At 32.5% G+C, this 19,487-nt stretch overlaps 2 protein-coding genes across 2 annotated transcripts; one reads left to right on the top strand and one right to left on the bottom strand.

The window, feature by feature from the left end:
• Positions 1-294: 294 nt before the first annotated feature.
• LOC116129412 (pentatricopeptide repeat-containing protein At2g33680-like) lies at positions 295-3,506 on the top strand. The gene has a single exon (XM_031415154.1). The coding sequence runs from the start codon at positions 959-961 to the stop codon at positions 3,206-3,208; it is 2,250 nt and encodes a 749-aa protein (XP_031271014.1). The 5' UTR covers positions 295-958; the 3' UTR covers positions 3,209-3,506.
• A 795-nt stretch (positions 3,507-4,301) lies between these two features.
• LOC116129359 (remorin 4.1-like) lies at positions 4,302-5,981 on the bottom strand. Its single transcript, XM_031415103.1, has 2 exons — positions 5,047-5,981; positions 4,302-4,697 (listed from the first exon to the last, which is right to left on the bottom strand). Exons 1-2 carry the CDS (start codon positions 5,671-5,673, stop codon positions 4,506-4,508), a joined length of 819 nt encoding a protein of 272 aa, XP_031270963.1. The 5' UTR covers positions 5,674-5,981; the 3' UTR covers positions 4,302-4,505.
• Positions 5,982-19,487: the final 13,506 nt, after the last annotated feature.

The following is a 19,487-nucleotide window of genomic DNA, read 5'->3' as shown; positions in this document are numbered from 1 at the left end:
AAGAAGAAAAAATCATAAAATAATTTCATAAAATAATCAAAATCTACAAATCATACAAATTTGTCAAATTTATAATTTTTTTTTTATTTTTTAAGTTTTCTTTTGTTTAGGTAAAGTTGTTGAATTTTTATGTTAATTTATATATATTTTTTAAATTAACATATTTTTCATAATTTTGTAGAAACTATCATAGGGGTAATTTGGTCATTCCATAAGTCAAAATGGTAAAAGTGTTAGTTTTAACTGAAAAAAACTGACGACGAACGCGCAGGCTCTACAAAGGAAAGGAAAGAATCTAAGATCACTGCCATTTCTGCTTATTCTTCTTACCCTTGGATGTCGACGGATCCGGAGGTCTAGAGTGCTAGGATTGGAGCATGGGCCACTCTATGTCGGAGAGGAGATTCACTTCGGCATCTTCGGCGTTCGAGTTGTAGTGGGCAACAGACACCATGGTTACCCTTTCCGACCATCCATAAATAAATTGTCGCTCGACCGGAATGATGTTTGGGGAGTTGAAAGGCAAAGGATCACGAGCTTCAACAGTCGGAGCACCATTTGGAAGGACTTCCTCCAAGTTAGAAGTCAAAGAAGTTTCTAGCCGAATGATATTTGGGGAGTTAGTGCTCATAGGGTGGGGGTGGGTATGTGGGGCCTCGAGAGTAGTTGAGGGAGGAGCCTCCTCAGGTGCCTCATGGCCAAACTCAGCATTTTGGACAACGCTTTGGTTTCTATTCATACTCAGTTTCAATTGGAATTAAGTTTCAATGGTACACAGGCATAAATTGGTGCAGAATAGGCTTAGAAGCATTAATCTCCACAAAAACCCAGAGCTAAATATAACTCGGATAACACAGGGAAGAAAAGTATTTGATAACTCAGGGGTACTAAGGATTTTGTCCTTAATATTACTAAAATATATGACACAGTAGTAATAGAAGAAAATTGATAAAGCCCCATGCATACTATTTTGTTTCCCGCTAACTTTCTGCTTTCTCCACTGATATCTCACGAATCTCTTCCTCAATTGAACACAAAACTACCCAATAATAAAAAATTCCCGCAATACCCCAAACCCAAAATCACTCAGTTTTGTTCCATTTCAAGTGTTTCATCTTCTTGTGAACAGACTCCTCTTCACGATGACTGGCCTCAGCTCCTCAAAATCTCAATTGGCTCTGAAGATCTGCAATTGGGTCAAATGGTTCATGCCTTTTTACTAAAATCAGGCTCTCAAAACCACACCTTTCAGGCCAATAATCTTGTCAATCTCTATTCGAAATTCAATAAATTGGATGATGCGCAACGGGTGTTTGATGAAACGCTTGAGAGAAACACCATCACTTGGACTTCATTAATAAAAGGGTATTTAGAGAATGGGGATTACGAGTCTGTGTTTCGAATTGCACTCGATATGTGTCGTTTGGACGAGAAGTTCAACGAGCGTACTTGTTCTGTTGTTTTACAGGCTTGTAGCTCGCGAGAGGATCGGATTCTCGGTGAGCAAATTCATGGTTTTGTCATAAAAAATGGGTTTGAGAAGAATGTTTTTGTTGCAACTTCTTTGATTTCCATGTATTCAAGAAGTGCATTCTTTAATGATGCAGAGAAAATTTTCCATAGCTTGGCTTATAAAGATGTTAGGTGTTTGAATTTCATGATTTTGGAATATGATAAGGCGGGTTATGGGGATAAAGCTTTTGAGGTCTTTGTTCATCTGCTGAGTTGTGGTTTTGAGCCAAATGATTATACATTTACAAATATAATTAGCGCTAGCGGTGAGAATGTAGGTTTTGAAGAAGGGAAGCAACTACACGGGGTTGCTATTAAGTACAGTTTAGAGAGGGAGGTTTCGGTTGGAAATGCATTAGTTACAATGTATGGGAAGTATGGAATGGTTGATGAAGCTGAGAGAATGTTTAATGCAATGAATGAGAGGAATTTGATTTCTTGGACTGCACTTATGTCAGGGTATGTGAAGAGTGGTCATGGTGGGAAAGCCATTAAGGGGTTCTTGGAATTACTAGACCTTGGTATTTTTTGCGACTCAAGTTGTTTAGCAACCGTAATTGACGCTTGCTCGGAGTGTAGAAACTTGGACTTTGGAGTTCAATTCCATGGGTTTGTGATAAAACTTGGTCATTTATATGATGTCAGTGTTGGAACTGGTTTAGTTGATTTATATGCCAAATGTGGGAACCTGAAGTCTGCAAGAATGCTTTTTAATGGTGTATCAGGTAAAAATACTGCTTCATTCAATGCACTTCTTGTTGGATTTACGGAAACAAATGCAGCTGATGAAGAAGATGTGATGATTTTGTTTAGTCGGCAAAGATTAGCTGGTATGCAACCAGATAATGTGACTTTTTCACGGCTAATTAGTCAATCTGCTAACAAATCTTGTTTGGTCAGAGGCAGTAGTCTTCATGCTTATACGTTTAAATCAGGGTATGAAGCAGATTTAATTGTAGATAATGCTTTAATTTCCATGTATGCCAAGTGTGGAAGCATTGAAGATGCCTTTCAAACGTTCAAAGGTATGAGTGGGCACAATGTTGTATCATGGAACGCAATGCTTTCTGCATATGCCCTTCATGGGCAGGGTAAAAAAGCACTCTTGCTCTTCCAAGAGATGAAATGTCAAGGATTTGTACCAGATGAAATCACAATATTGGCTGTTCTTCAAGCCTGCATTTACTCTGGGTTATGGGAAGATGGCATATTCTTATTCAATGAAATTGAACCAATATATGGAATAAAGCCAATACTTGAGCACTTTACTTGCATGGTTGATCTATTGGGCAGGGCTGGTCTTTTGTCCGAAGCCATGAATCTTATTAAAAGTTCCCCTTATCCACACTCACCTCTTCTTTGGAGAACTTTGGTCAGTGTCTCTAAATTAAGTGGGGATTTGAGTTTTGGCATTTTGGCTTCAAAACATTTGCTGAACTTAGAGCCTGAAGAGGCTGGGTCTTATATACTTGTTTCAAATATCTATGCTAGAGAAGGAATGCTAGATGAGGCAGCCGAAGTTAGAACAGCTATGAATGACTTGAAGTTAAGGAAAGAGGCTGGATGTAGCTGGATTGAGATTGATAATAAGGTCCATCGGTTTGTGGCAGGCGGCAAAGACCATCCAAGAAGTAGAGAAATTTATGCAAAATTGGATCTATTAAGTGATGAGATTAAATCAAAGTCTGATGATTGAACGCTTTCCATTTGATTCTGGATCCTATTTAAGTACCAAATCAAAAGAATCATCAATCTTGTCAGTTTTTTCCCCTGGTAGAAGATATTGGCTAATGCTTAGCCAATACAATCATAATTTTTCATCACACATCATTGTCGGCAGTAGAAGATACACCCAATTTATCCAACATTTAGAAATTGTGTTTAGTTCACCCATCCAATCCTTCTATAACAAAATTAATTGAATGCTTAATTACTTTAAATACAGTGTGATTGTGATGGTGGTCACCAGCCGTTGAAGAGCCTATAAAGAAAACTTGGCACTTTCTTGGAGTAGGCTTTGTGGGTTCTACTGCTGAAATGTCACAATGGCCAAAACCAATTAACCCACAAAATTTCTTTGTCAATTAATCAAATCAAAACTATTAGAGCTATCGAAATGGAACATTTGTTTAGATTTTTTAACTTTTTTAATCCTTTGCTAATGATCTAATGAACGTAAATCAAGGGTGAACTGTTGAAATGCTTTTCACTGTTAACTACAACTTTCCTGAGATTTAGTTCCTTCTAAAACATTTTTCAAATGTGGTTTCACATCTGTAAAGCTAATAGTCATATTCTAGCCATCCTCTTTTCATGGCTTTCGGTGAATTTTCTGGACTTTTTATGGAGAGTACTGAAGCTCCACATGTGTTTAACTTTATCATTTGGTGTCATTCTAAGCTATGATGCTGGAATGGAATAGAACTAGATTCTTATATAAAGATATATTGATAGATCCCAATTCATTGTTTTGTACCATAAATAGAGAAAATTAATAAATTAATTATGAATTTGGACATTTTTTTAGTTCATTATGCAACGGTGAGTTTGCCAACTTTGAGAGAAAGAAAAAACATTTCTTCAATTATAAGAACATGTTTTTTTTCTATATTTAGGACATAATTTTCTCTGTTTAGGCCCGTAACTTAGATTGATGATGCATATACATAACCATAAGATGAAGTTGTAGGTAAGATGGCAAGAAAAATAATATAAATGGTTCAACAACAGATGTAAGATTAAACACCTAGCTCTAATTATGAAATGGACATTAAGCAATAAGCACCAACTCTCTACCAACAAAAATAAGCCATTAACAATTTAATATAATTAATTTACAAACCATCAAATAAAAGTTGCTCCACCAACACACATTTCTTCCAAACAACACTCTTTTAAATTTCATAATTGTCCACACTTTGCTCTTCTTTGGAAAGAAAGAAATAAAATCTTCTTCTTTAGTTTATGATACTAATAATAATTATAGAACATAATTAGAAGAAAGATCGTTTGACCGGAGCTCTGCCAACAGCTCTCATCAAATTAGCAACTTCAAGAATTCTTGCCACTTTGGTTCCTCTCTTGGACTCCGATGACGCCCTTCTCTCTTCAGCTTTTCTGCGTGCTTTCACCACATCATTTTGCATCTTCTCCAGGGCTCTCGCTCTCTTCTCTTCTAGCTTCCTCTACACAGACATAAAATGATTAATTATTTATCTTAAACAGATGAGCTTAGGAACCAATAATATGAAATTTCTTTAGTATTAATCATTCCAACTTAAACATATGCTTAATTTTGCAGACTAAAAGATTAGGATAACTTTACTATTATTGGAGGATCAATAAATAATGGACTTAAACTGCTGAAAACTACTGATCATCAACCACATGCTTAATCAAAACTTTCACTAATTATAATCATTAGTTGCTAATAGATTCACTTTCTGCATGTAGAACTAAATACCAAATGATCATCAACTATCCATCATGCATGCAAAAGCCAAAAAGGCTTTTTAATTACTACTAATTAATTACCTCAACTTTCTTCATCCAAGAATTAGCCTTTTCCACTTGCTCACTCTCCCAACCATTAATTATCGCCTCTTCTCTCTTAAACCGATTATTAAGCTTCGAAATCTTCGCGTTTTGCCATGCTGATATCTTCGTCTCCACCTCTTCTTTCTTCACTCTCTGCACCGAAACATCACCATGAAAGCCGCCGGAACCCACCCGTCTCGAATCCAGACTCGACTCCAACGGACTATTATCCGGTACTATAGCCAAAGGATTAGTCTCTTCCGGTATCTCTTCCTCTCCAATCCTCGTCAAGTGACTATTATTCATATCGTTCATCATCACATCACTTTCATTAGTCTCTATAGCCGAACCCGCAAGAACCAAGGCGCTGAATTCTCTGCTCATGGTGGTAAAATTCTCACTTGCAGCTCCTTCACTGGAGATGGACATGGACGATGATGGATGGCTACTAGTCTCCCAAGTCTCTCTTCTACGGCCACGATTCAGCGGAAGGGGATGGGGTGGGGTCAAGGCATGGATGTCTCTGATGTTAGGTTCATCGTCCTGGTGACCCTGATCAGCTTGATCGTGATCGTGGTCGTGGTCGTTCTCGCCATTGGTGATGGCCCTTTGAGGGTTTAACATGTTAAAGTGTGGACAGTGGTGTGTTTGTATTTTTGTGCGCAAAAAGGGGGAAGGGAAGAGGGCGAAATGGAAGGCGGTTTATTTGTAGAAGTAAGAAGAGTTGAGGGTTTAAACATAGTCGACGGATAGTTTGGATTGGTGTTTGTTTTGACTGCTATCAAGAAATATGAACCACAGACATATGAGAGGAGAACTCAAGAATTACCAAAGCTTTAAGTAGAAAAATAGCATAATAAATGTAAATAAAGATGAAACTATGCGAGGTGTTGTAGTGAGATTAAAAGGAGCTTTAGATTTTGAATATTTTTGCTACAAATGAGATAAATCCTTCATCTTTTTATGTTTTCATTTTATTCCCCACATCTTATATAGATTTTTTATTTTTCTTTTTCATCTGAGCCCTTGGTTTGTACTTATTTGAGTTACCTTTTTGTAATTATTTGCACGGACCTATTAGTCAAACTAATTGTAAATCGCTATCAATACCAACAAGGAAAAGGTAATCGTACGTCTACATATTTCGAAGTTTTATTTATTAAATGTAAAAATAATTAAGTAAGAATAATTTTAGTAAGTACGTTATTCGTGTTGGAGTCTCACACAGATTAGGCACGTTCAAGCTTACTAGTTTATAAGAGAGAGTAATGCTCCAATTCAACAAGACCTTATTGGGTGAAGAGTCAGACCGACCTTAAATTTTATTATGATATCAAAGCTCACTGGGTGAGGAGTTAGAGCCAATAATTATCTCCGTTAACAGGCATGACCCAACATATGAGCTTGATCGTAAGGGAAAGTGTTAGAGTCTCACACCAACTAGGCACGCTCAAGCCTACTAGTTTATATATATATATAAACTCCTCACCCAAAAGATCTTATTGAGTGGAAGGATTGTCCACTCTTATAAACTCATTAGCTTCAGCGTACCTAGTCGATATGAGATCTCCAAAACTCCCCCTCACGATTAAGCCCATATGGTCCACTTGTCTATGAATGAAGGTAGTTTGGCAACTCACCGCTGGTCAATCACTCAGCTCAAATGGGGCTAGCTCTGATACCACTTATTGGAGTTTGGCTTAACTCCTCACCCAAAAGGCTTTATTGGGTAAAAAGTCAAGCCCACCTCAAATTCTATCATGGTATCAGAGCCCATGTTTAGTTGAGCTGAGTGTTTGACCACCAGATAAGGAGTTAGAGCCAACAACTATCTCCGTCAACATGCATAACTCAACATATGGGCTTGACCATGAGAGAGAGTATTGGAGTCTCACACCGATTAGGCATGCTCAAGCCTACTAGTTTATAAGAGAGAGTAATTCTCCTATTCAACAAGACCTTATCGGATAGAGAGTGAAACCTAACTCAAATTTTATCACTTCCTTAAAAAACTTTCACATGCATCTTGTCTGATAAAAAGAGAGCAAAGAGGCTTGAACATACTACTCACTTAGCTGATAGGTTATTTGGTGTTTGTGTGTTTAGATAATATTCGTGAAGATATTTTAGAGATATGTTAACCTACATTAAATTTTAATTATACCTTTTTTATGTTGTGTGTAATTTATTTTTCATTATTTGATAATAGAAAATTTACTTAAAAGACCTTTTTTTTTTTTTTTTTAAATTTGGTTTAATACATAAAACATTTCATCTACTTTTGTTCCATCTTTACTCCTCCACAATTTTCATGTCTTCACTCTAGCAAATCTAATGCTAAAATGACTCACTAGACTCAGAGCATTAGAAAAACAAAAAAAACAAAAAATTATTCTCCAAATTAGCATTAAGAAATAAAATATTAAAATTTCTTAAAATAACAAATAAATTAACTAATTATATTTTATAAAAAAAAAGAAATAAAACATAAATGTTTTTAAAAAGGAATAGTAAATGTATATAAGAGTTCTTTTAACTCTTAAAAATTAAGAAATAAAATAATAAAAACTAGTGTTAGGGTCGATTGCGACCCTATTGCTAGACTGGCTTTCTCTAGTGAGTAATGTTACATGAAATCTTACAAAGATTTATGTACAAAGTGATGTGGCAAAAAATGAATAGAAGAGTGAATATAAAAAGTCAAATTCATTATATTTATTCTTCTATTCATTTCTTGCTACATCACTTTGTACAAAAATCTTTGTACATCTAACATTATTGTTCTCTAATTGCTAGAGTGAAGAAGGTAAATGTGGAAATAAATTAATAATATGTCACGTTTCAATTTGATCCTTTTAAAAAGAATTTTTCAAATAATTATTTCATTAATAATTGCTTTAATGTAATTTTCTAACACTTAATAATTATAGAAAGTTAATACTTAGAACTTCTAAATCAAAACTTTGAAATTAATTAGGCTTTGATGGTATAGCTATCTTGGTTCTTATTGACTAAAACATTTTTAGTAATAATAATGTTATACTCACTCACGAACTTATTAACCATCTTACTAATCTTTGTAAATATAAAACATAGTACGAGTACCATAATCATAATATGGGTACCATATGTAATTTTAACAAAAGTGAGTAAAATGGTTAGTAAGTTCGTGAGTAAGCATAATATTACTTTTTTAGTAATCAATTAATGGTATCAAAGTCAAAGGCCTTCGGCAAGAAAGTTAATTTATTTATCCTAATAAATACTTTTATTATATATCTATAAAACAATATCTTTTTTTTTTTCTTATCGGCCCTGCAATTAATTATTGGAAAAACTTTCAGTTACCACTCTTATTAGCAACCGAGCTTATATCTCTTAAGTAATACATTTAAGAGTCTTAGTTGATCACTCGATCACCCAATGGTAGTTTATAAGACAATATCCAATTACCTGGTAAATTATTAAACTTGTGACTTGCTCTAGCATTAGTCTATTGGAATAAGTTAATGTTTATTCCAATAAGTTTAGGTTTTGTTTAATTAATGGACCAAAAATAATTTTTAAAAACTAAAATAAGATTCTAATTTTTAGAATTGTATTCAAAAATTGTTTTTTCGTAAACATTTCAACTTATTCCTGCTAAGTGCATTTTTATAAGATTTTTTTGATTCTTGGTTAAAAAAAAAAAAAAAAAAAAATTCTTTAAATTTTGTATAAAATAGACTAGATTTTTCTTTTTTTGTAATTGTGTAAGAGAGTTGAAATAGGTTCCCACTTATATGAAGTTTGGAAGAGTATTATTATTTATACTATTCCAAACATACATGGATATATTTCTGTACATTCTTAAATTACAATACTCAAAAATTAAAGAAAATGTTACACAGAATCTTTCATATGTTGGAGAAGATAAATTAATTAATTTTAACTTGCATGAATGGTTTTTAAAACCATCGAGATAAGTCCATTTCTAAAAATTTCTTAAAAATTAAGGTAAAAAGCTAGAAATAAAAATACAAGTTATTTAGGGTCGAAACTTTAAATAAAAAAGAAGAAAGGAGTTTCAATGAAAATTCCTCTTCAATTAACATTTTTTATTTGTAATTAGTGTCGGCCGGGAGATTTTGTGAGGAGCCCACCAATATTAGGTAGTGCGGGTGGACCAGTCCTACAGTACACACGCATCCACAATCTATCAATCAAACACCTGTTGATGACATCCATGTGTCCACTTTCTTATCCAATGGGTCCCATTACCAAAACCTACGTATGTCCCCTCCATGCAACTGCTGTCGTAGTACCATCAGATTTTCGCCACGTGTACGGTGACTTCTCAATCCTCTTCCAAGTGTTCAAGATGCTCACGTCTCAAGTGATAAACTAATGTTATTGCTTTCCCCTTAATATATTATCTTTACCTATAAATAACGACAAAAATAGAAAAAAAAATGATTGTATTTAAAGGTGAATAATAATATGTTTAATAGCAACCAATGGGAGACGAACATTTGGAGTGTTGAAAAGTTGGAGCTATTAATTGATGTAAAAGAAGTGTAGTGGAATGCGACATGTGTCCACCATTAAGAAGCAAAGGTTGGAACACGTGTTTGGGGATTAATTGGAACTTGGGTGCTTTGAGACTGACCGATTGATAAGATTATGATGTTGGAGTCGGTATTAATAATTCAAATTTGTTATTGACAATTACTTNATCTTTTTTTTTTTTTTTTTAATCAGCCCTGCTATTAATGATCGGAAAAACTTTCAGTTACCACTCTTATTAGCAACCGAACTTATATCTCTTGAGTAATACATTTAAGAGTCTTAATTGATCACTCAATCACCCAGTGGTAGTTTATAAGATAATATCCAATTACTTGGTAAATTATTAAACTTGTGACTTGCACTAGTATTATTCTATTGGAATAAGTTAATGTTTATTCCAATAAGTTTAGGTTTTGTTTAATTAATGGACCAAAAATAATTTTTAAAAACTAAAATAAGATTCTAATTTTTAGAATTGTATTCAAAAATTGTTTCTTTGTAAACATTTCAACTTATTCCTGCTAACTGCATTTTTATAAGATTTTTTTGATTCTTGGTTAAAAAAAAAAAAAAAAAAAAATTCTTTAAATTTTGTATAAAATAGACTAGATTTTTCTTTTTTTGTAATTGTGTAAGAGAGTTGAAATAGGTTCTCACTTATATGAAGTTTGGAAGAGTATTATTATTTATACTATTCCAAACATACATGGATATATTTCTGTACATTCTTAAATTACAATACTCAAAAATTAAAGAAAATGTTACACAGAATCTTTCATATGTTGGAGAAGATAAATTAATTAATTTTAACTTGCATGAATGGTTTTTAAAACCATCAAGATAAGTCCATTTCTAAAAATTTCTTAAAAATTAAGGTAAAAAGCTAGAAATAAAAATACAAGTTATTTAGGGTCGAAACTTTAAATAAAAAAGAAGAAAGGAGTTTCAATGAAAATTCCTCTTCAATTAACATTTTTTATTTGTAATTAGTGTCGGCCGGGAGATTTTGTGAGGAGCCCACCAATATTAGGTAGTGCGGGTGGACCAGTCCTACAGTACACACGCATCCACAATCTATCAATCAAACACCTGTTGATGACATCCATGTGTCCACTTTCTTATCCAATGGGTCCCATTACCAAAACCTACGTATGTCCCCTCCATGCAACTGCTGTCGTAGTACCATCAGATTTTCGCCACGTGTACGGTGACTTCTCAATCCTCTTCCAAGTGTTCAAGATGCTCACGTCTCAAGTGATAAACTAATGTTATTGCTTTCCCCTTAATATATTATCTTTACCTATAAATAACGACAAAAATAGAAAAAAAAATGATTGTATTTAAAGGTGAATAATAATATGTTTAATAGCAACCAATGGGAGACGAACATTTGGAGTGTTGAAAAGTTGGAGCTATTAATTGATGTAAAAGAAGTGTAGTGGAATGCGACATGTGTCCACCATTAAGAAGCAAAGGTTGGAACACGTGTTTGGGGATTAATTGGAACTTGGGTGCTTTGAGACTGACCGATTGATAAGATTATGATGTTGGAGTCGGTATTAATAATTCAAATTTGTTATTGACAATTACTTACATTTATTTATTTATTTATTTTTTTAATTTATGAAATGATGGGACTAGTTTACCTAACATCTCAATTAATCTCTTAAGATCTAAATTAAAAATTAAATAAGTTTTTAATAATTATTCTTTATTAGTAATTATAAAATTTGAATTTAAAACCTCTTAAATAATATAGTCTCAAACTAACTAAAGTTGATTGACGATTGCATCCTTGCTAAAGACATAAACTATTTTTAATTGATGTTTAAATAGTTGAATGTTTGTTGAGGTATTTTGTTTTATATAAGAAGCATTATATTGATAGTACAAAAGAGAGCGACATGTTCAAATTATTCAAACTTCTTAAATAATTTACTAATTCTTTTTATATATATAAATATAAAAAATTTCAAGATAGTAAGTTTTATGAGGAAAAAAACTCTTAATTATGTGACATATTATACAGAGAGGAATACAAAAATTAATTTTATGAAGGTAAATTCAAAGTAATATTTGTATAAAATAAGGGAAAAGTAAACAAGTGTTGTTAATTTTATAAACATTAATGCAAATACAGGAAAATGACTTGTGGGTTTGGGGCTCCAAGAAGCCCCACCCTAATGAGTTGGATTTGGTTAGTTAAAAACTTTGAGACGGGTAGGATTTGGGTTTGAATATCTTGACCAAATTATTTTGGAGCATGCATTGAGAGCACTAACTTTGACCTTGACCTGCCCCATCATCCAAAAAATATATTACTATGAATAATAATTATATTTAATACTTAAAATTATTATTTGTCATTTTGATTAATTTATTCTAATAAATAGTTGGTATATATTGTGTTAGATTATATATATGTATATATGATGGATTAAATGGGACAATTCAAGGTTTTCCTTTTAAAAAAAAAAAACCAAAACCCAAACTCGCACCATTTTTTTAAATGGATAATGAGACAGATTTGGGCATTCATAAAACAGGTGGGCATAGGCATAGATTTCTTAGTATCCAATCTAACCCGCCCCATTGACATCCCTAATATAGTGGTTAAAAAAAAAAAAAAAAAAAAAGGAAAAAAAAAAAATGAATGGGGTCACCAACCTCCATTCAACTTCAACATAAAGTGGTCCATGATATCATATGAAACGGAAGAAGAATGTTAAATAAAATTTATTCTTCCACATTGCTTGTTCACATAGTTCATTTGATCTATGAACTAGAGTCTAGAGACAAAATTTTATGGTTAACTTTTTAACTTGATATTTGAAGAACACAATGAATACAAATTATATAATAAAATATGTCATTTAAAATTTTAATTTTCTTGTTTTTGAAATTAATATTTGTTAATTAAATCCTTATATTGAAGTTTTGTAGAAAAAAAGATAATAATAAGTACAAATAAAATATATGAATGGAAACATAAAGAATATAATCAAGATAAATGTTTAAATAATAGATATAATAGAAAAATAAATAAATTTTGATTGGAATGGTTATAGTAACCCAAATGTTATATGGAGAATCATAAAATTTATGATTAAAAAATAAAGAAAAAAGAGGTAGAATATATTTGATTAAATGCCAAATTATTGGTTCACAAGATGGCATGAAAAGTTACATTAGGCCTTATTGTAAAATTGGGCCTAGCTCATTATCGAATCCACCGTTTAATTTAGTGTAAATTTAACCGTTTTGAGTAATAATAAGATTTATATACTTTATTTTTGGTATAATAGTATTTTATTGATGTATTCTTTAATCCTATTCATCAAATTAGATTTTTATTTATTTTGTATCATATTAATTTGTATATAAATATTCGTATGAATAGTTTACATATGCACTCGAGATTATAATGGTAAATGGGCAAGGCCTGGAATAATGACTTGGTTGGGCCAAAATTGGAGATATAGGTGGTTACTGTAAATTTCAAATTAGACTCCAAATGATTTGGTTTAAGTATAACTATTTCCAAATGATTTTATGTCATATATGATAAAATTTATTAAATAAATATATCCAATCAGGATCTTCTTCCGAATTTGATTTTTAAAAGATGTAGTGATATGTATACATTAACAAGGATTTATTTTTCATGTATTTATCATTTTATTAATTATCAGTCACAATTTTGTATTTTGTTATAAGTTGATCAACATTTTTGCCCATATTCCAATGGGCCTAAGGATTTAAATGTCAGTTTAATGGGTTTAATGGATAATTAACACGTGTTAAGGATAACATTGGATCCTTCTTCCAAATTTTTATCAACAATATTTAATTTGATCGATTACATTCAACTGAGACTTTAATGAGGAGTAGATATAGTACAGGATCACATGCATGAATTAATATGAAAAACACATGTGTAGTAGTAAATATTCATGATTGGAAAGACTAAAGTACTAACAAATCTCTTGACTACTAAAAGAGATTTATATGCAGGGAGAGTGAGGCCGGTAATAAGTCTATGACCCTACCTTCAGAGATAAGAAGCAAAATCACATGCACACTTCCCTTTGCCATTCAATTTTTGGTTTATGATCTTCCATGTGTAATTGCTTATAATTCATTCATCTTGTATCTACAATTTATTGGGTCGCTTACAACTTCAAAATGATAGAATAATATTTACAATGTCGAAGGGAACGCCACTCTCTTTGTTGCCATTAACATCATATGTTATTATCATATTAATAAAGATTAATTCATAACCCAATCTCACAATCCCTATGTGATAACTCTTAGGGGGCGTTTGGTTGGGGGTAATATGAGATTACTGGAGTTATGTCATCTTATATTACTTGATTACCACATTTGGTTGTCAAGTAATATAAGATTCCGGTAATCTTCAAATACCAATAGTAATTGGTAATATTATAGGTAATCTGATTACCTTAATTTTCTTATGTGTTCTAAGATTACCAGGGTAATCTTAGAATACCTAAGACAGGGTAATCTTTTTTGTTTTTGTTACAATTCTATCCCTTATTAATAAAATTTTAGGATAATAATGCCCTTATTTTTAAATTTATTTACATGAATATGACTTTTACTATTTCACCCCAATTAATTAAAATTTTGGACAAAATTACCTTGAATTCAAAACAAATTGCAGCCCACCCAAGTCACCACCCCCACCCACCTGTCGTCGCCTGCCGCCGGCAACCACCACCGCGGCCAACCACAGTTGTAGCCAGAATGGCGCACGGAAGGCCGAAAATGGCCAGATCGTGTCAGATCTATTCTAGCTGTCAACGGCCATCAATCTGGCCGTCAAAGGCCATATCTGTCACGTCTGGCCATTTTCGATCAGATCTCTGGCTGGAAATGGCCATACAACGCACGGAGGCCATTTCCTGCCTTCCGTGCGCCGTTAGGTTGCCGACGGCCTACGGTGGTTGTCGGCGGCCGGTAGTGGCTGGGTTGGTGAGAGTGCTTTGTTGATTTTTCAAACTTTTATTATGGGGTTGTTTTTGCTAAGTTTTTAAATGCAGGAGGTTATAATAATCCAAATAATAATCAATATTAAAAAAATATTTAATAATAATATTTAATTAGAGGACAATTCAGTAATTTAAATAACATATCCACCAATTTATTCCTCCCAACCAAACATATTAATATAACATACCCACCAATTAACCAAACACATTGTCCTAAAGATTCCTAGTAATCTTCAAGGTAATATAACTTTCCAGTAATCCAACATTCCCTGAACCAAACACCCCCTTAGTTTTTTGTTGATAAATTTTGAATTTTGAGAAATTCATCAGGAAAAAACTAGGAGCTGCCACAGAGGAGTGGTTTGTGAGATTGAGTTGTAAGTGTAGTATTGCCCTTATCATATATCACACTTAGGGGGTGTTTGGTTAGGGTAATGTGAGATTACTAGGGTTGTGTCATCCTATATTACTTGATTACCACGTTTGGTTGTCAAGTAATATAAGATTCCGGTAATCTTCAAATACCAATAGTAGTTACTGTTAGTAATATTGGAGGTAATCTTATTACCTCTATTTTCTTAGGTAATCTTTTTTTTTGTTTCAATTATATCCCTTATTAATAAAATTTAGGATAATAATGCTCTTATTTTTAAATTTATTTACATGAATGTTGCTTTTACTATTTCACCCCAATTAATTAACTTTTTGGACAAAATTACCTTTGAATTCAAAACAAATTGCAGCCCACCCAAGCCACCACCCCCACCCACCTACCGCCGGCAACGACCGTTGTGGCCACCGGAAAGGCGCACGGAAGGCCAGAAATGGCCACCGTGAGCCAATATGGCCAGATCTAATCTGGCATCAACGGCTACAGACGTGGTCGTTAACGACATCAATTTGGTCGTCAATTGCCAGATCTATCACGATCTGGTCATTTCCATCACGATCTGGCCATTTCCGACCAGATTGATGGCCTGAAATGGCCATACAGCGCACGGAAGCCATTTCCTGCCTTCCGTGCGCCGTTAGGTTGCCAACTGCCGAAGGCCGATAGTGGCTGGGTTGTGGGGGTGTTTTGTTGATTTTCCAAACTTTTATTATGGGGTTGTTTTTGCTAAGTTTTTAAATGTAGGGGGGTTATAATAATCCACATAATAATCAATATTAAAAAATAATATAATAATAATATTTAATTAGAGGACAATTCAGTAATTTAAATAATATATCTACCAATTTATTCCTTCCAACCAAACATATTAATAAAACATACCCACTAATTTATTCCAACTAACCAAACATATTTTCCTAAAGATTTCCAGTAATCTTTAAGGTAATTTAACTTTCCAGTAATCTAACATTCTCTGAACCAAACGTACTCTTAAAGTAATTTTTTTTATTTTTTTATTTTTTTATTTTTTTATTTTTTTATTTTTTTATTTTACAACAATAAGGGGCCTAAGCCCAAAATAAACAAAGAGCCCAATAAGGAAAATTATTTGGATATCACTCAAAAAGCAAGATCCTTAATTACATTAGTAAACAAAAAAATACGGGGACAGTAAAAAGATGAAGTGTTAGGGGAAGGCAATGGCCAAGGTTAGTTAATGAGTCAGAAACNAATTCATTCATCTTGTATCTACAATTTATTGGGTCGCTTACAACTTCAAAATGATAGAATAATATTTACAATGTCGAGGGGAACGCCACTCTCTTTATTGCCATTAAGATCATATGTTAATTACATTAGAAAACAAAAAAATACGGGGAGAGTTAAAAAGATGAAGTTTTAGGAGAAGGCAATGGCCAAGGTTAGTTAACGAGTCAGAAACTGAATTCCTTTCTTTGTAGAGATATTTGAAAGAGGTCGGATTAAGCCTTTTGATGGTTCTTAATAGGGGTGGGCGGGCTCGGGTACTCGACCCGAATGTTGGGAATCGATACTAGAACAGGAACCAGCCAGTTCCTGAGAATTAGGAACTAGAATTAACAGGTTTCGATTCCTAAATCCCTAGAATCGGAATCGGAAGCACAAGTTTGAGGTACCCTACATTGTTCACGAAAATTACAACCCAAAGTCTTCATCACATATTTCATTTCCCCCAATTCCTCTTCTCAACCCATTGCCATCATCAAACATTTAACAGTCGTCGAGCTACCAAATCCCGTCGATGCCTTGCTCTGCCATCTCTTTCTTCACTTCTCTTCTCTTTTTTTTTTTTTTTGGTTCCATCGCTTCCTCATTTCTTTTTCGTCTCCTTCTTTTCCACTTTCTTCTTCTTCTTCTTCTCTCCTAACAAAATTTTTCAATATTCCCAATCCCTAATTCGTAAACCCTAAATTGTTATTCGAAAGGTAAAATTACCAAAAAGCCCCAATTTTTTCTTCTAGAATTTAAGTTAAATCACAGTTCTCAAACAGGGTATCTAGATCTCGGTTTCGATTCTGGTTCTCGGGTTGGTTCCGGTTTTTTGTATTGGTGGAACCGGTACTGGAATCGCACAGTATCGATTCCATCAGGTTGGGAACTAGAACTGGAATCAAACCATTGGGTACTCACCAGTTCCGGTTCTACCCGAAAAATATGCACACCCCTAGTTCTTAACATTCAAAAAGTTGGAAAAAAAGAGACCCTTGGGTGGTGTTTCTTTGGGGAATACATGGGTAATGGAAATGTGAATAGGGATGGAGATGAGAATGAGGATGGGTAGAAGGATGAATATAATTACATTGCTTCTATAACAATGAATAATGATGGAATGAAATAAAATTTATGTTTTGAACAACACACTCTCAAATTTAAAATAATTATATATGCAATTTTTCTCACATAATAGAACCCATTAAATTAATTAACAAAAATTACCTATAATTAAAATAATTCATAAAATATAATTAAAATTAATATTATAAATAACATAATACAGTAAACCTCTCTATAGTGATAATGGTGGGACTAACTATTTTATACTATATGAGGTTATAACTTATGGAGATGTAGTTACAAAATTATAGTTTTGATTTCTTATTTTTTAATTCATGTTTTAGTAGTATAGAATTATGATTTCAATTCATATTTAGTAGTATTGATTTCAATTCAGCCCTTCAATTGCACTTTTTGAAATTGATAGAAAACCGTATCTTGTAACCAACAAGATAAGTGTCATTGATGGAACTATAAATGCAATTGATGCATGGTCAATTGATGCGAAGCCTAGACATAACCATGATTTTAAGCATTGGAAAATTAGGACCCGCATTTCAATAAATTGCATTATAAATGAAGTGAAGTAAAATAAAAAGAGTCTTGCAAAATTGAGTGATGATTCGACAATTTCACTACACTAATCGAATGTATATTAATGTCTTCCTTGATCATCCAAATGAGCAATAAATCTTGTATGCTTTAACCGAAGAAGAATCATTGCTACAATAGACAGTGATAAATGAAATAATCCAAGGATAATAATACGGAATATAAAAAGTTTCATGCCCTAAAGCTCTAAACATGCTTGAGAACTAAAAATATTTTGGCTTCAATAAGAAGGTGTCCTGTTTCAAGTTATTACATACTAGCAAGGTAAAGACGTGGTAACAACTCAAAATAAATCTTGTCCGAAATAACTTTATATAATATTTTATTTCATCTTAAGCCTTTAATGTAACATAACATATTTTTTTTTGGTAATATACATATAATTATTATTATGTGGAAGCAACTTTCCTAACATGGGAATTATAAAAATTATAACTTATTACAATGTGAAGTTTATTCTTATTTATATTATCTCAAATTGAGACTAAAATTTTGTATGACTATTAGAGTTTATTCTTAATAGAGTATCACTATAGAAAGGTTTTATATAGTATTTTTATAATATAAAATAATTCTTTTTTATTTAATAAAATAAAATTTTGAAAACCAGTCAACCATTTATCAACATCGCCGGCCGGCCAGGAAGCATCACAGCCTGCGTTAGAGATTATATGGAACGAAAGCGTAAAGTCCATTCAATATTTGGAAATAATTAGTAAAATAGAGATGGTTGATGTATAGCTTTTATCATTAATTTTGGCAGGAGTTAGTCTCCCGGCACTGGGGGGTCCTGACTTTACTTGTAACAATTAGCATAGATTTTATACAATTATATTTTAAAAATATTATATATATATATATATATATATATATATATATATTATATAAAGGAATAATATCATTTTATCTATATGGGAAAAAAGCACAAAAAAGTCACCAAGTGGAAAAGCACTTGCCTTTTTCCCACTTAAATTAGAAGCACTTTTCAATAAGTTTGTGTTGTTTGCCATTGCCAATGCCAACTTGACAACTTCAACTTGGCAATTGCTATCAATTAGAACCTCAGAAGCCTATAGACGACATGGTTTTGTAAACAAAAGCAGTTATTATTTCTACCACCAAAATTAAAGCAAGTCACTTTTGATAAAAATAAATCAATTTAAAAAAAAAATATTATCCAAATATTATCATTATTTTTTTTTAAATTCATTTTTAAAGAGAAAATTACACATTGGTTACAACTTATTATCTTCCAAATGGTGATTTAGATATTGTTCTTTTTTACTTTCAAGTTTGAACTTAACTAATTCTAGTTGATTATATATTACAGGTTTTTTTTATCATATATAATAAAAAAGTTAAAATGTTTGACTTTATCTAAATGCAAAAACATTTTAATCAATAATAATTTCCTTTTGTCAACAATAATCTTACTCTTACGAAACTGTGTTGTAACACTTATTCTTCTATATATAACGAAACTATCATTATTGTTCTTGGTTGTAGATCATTTGACGAAATTATGTATGTCATTCTAATTCTAACAAAATTCTTATACA

This window comes from Pistacia vera, unplaced genomic scaffold, assembly GCF_008641045.1.
Source record: "Pistacia vera cultivar Batoury unplaced genomic scaffold, PisVer_v2 Contig211, whole genome shotgun sequence".
NCBI lineage: Eukaryota > Viridiplantae > Streptophyta > Magnoliopsida > Sapindales > Anacardiaceae > Pistacia > Pistacia vera.
This window is presented reverse-complemented; position numbering and strand designations above follow the sequence as displayed.

Excerpts from the sequence above, each read along its gene's own strand:
- LOC116129412 (XM_031415154.1), top strand. The coding sequence starts at position 959 with ATGCATACTATTTTGTTTCCCGCTAACTTTCTGCTTTCTCCACTGATA.
- LOC116129359 (XM_031415103.1), bottom strand. The coding sequence starts at position 5,673 with ATGTTAAACCCTCAAAGGGCCATCACCAATGGCGAGAACGACCACGAC. Across the intron at positions 4,698-5,046 it reads CTTGGATGAAGAAAGTTGAG|AGGAAGCTAGAAGAGAAGAG; the intron begins GTAATTAATTAG and ends ATGTCTGTGTAG.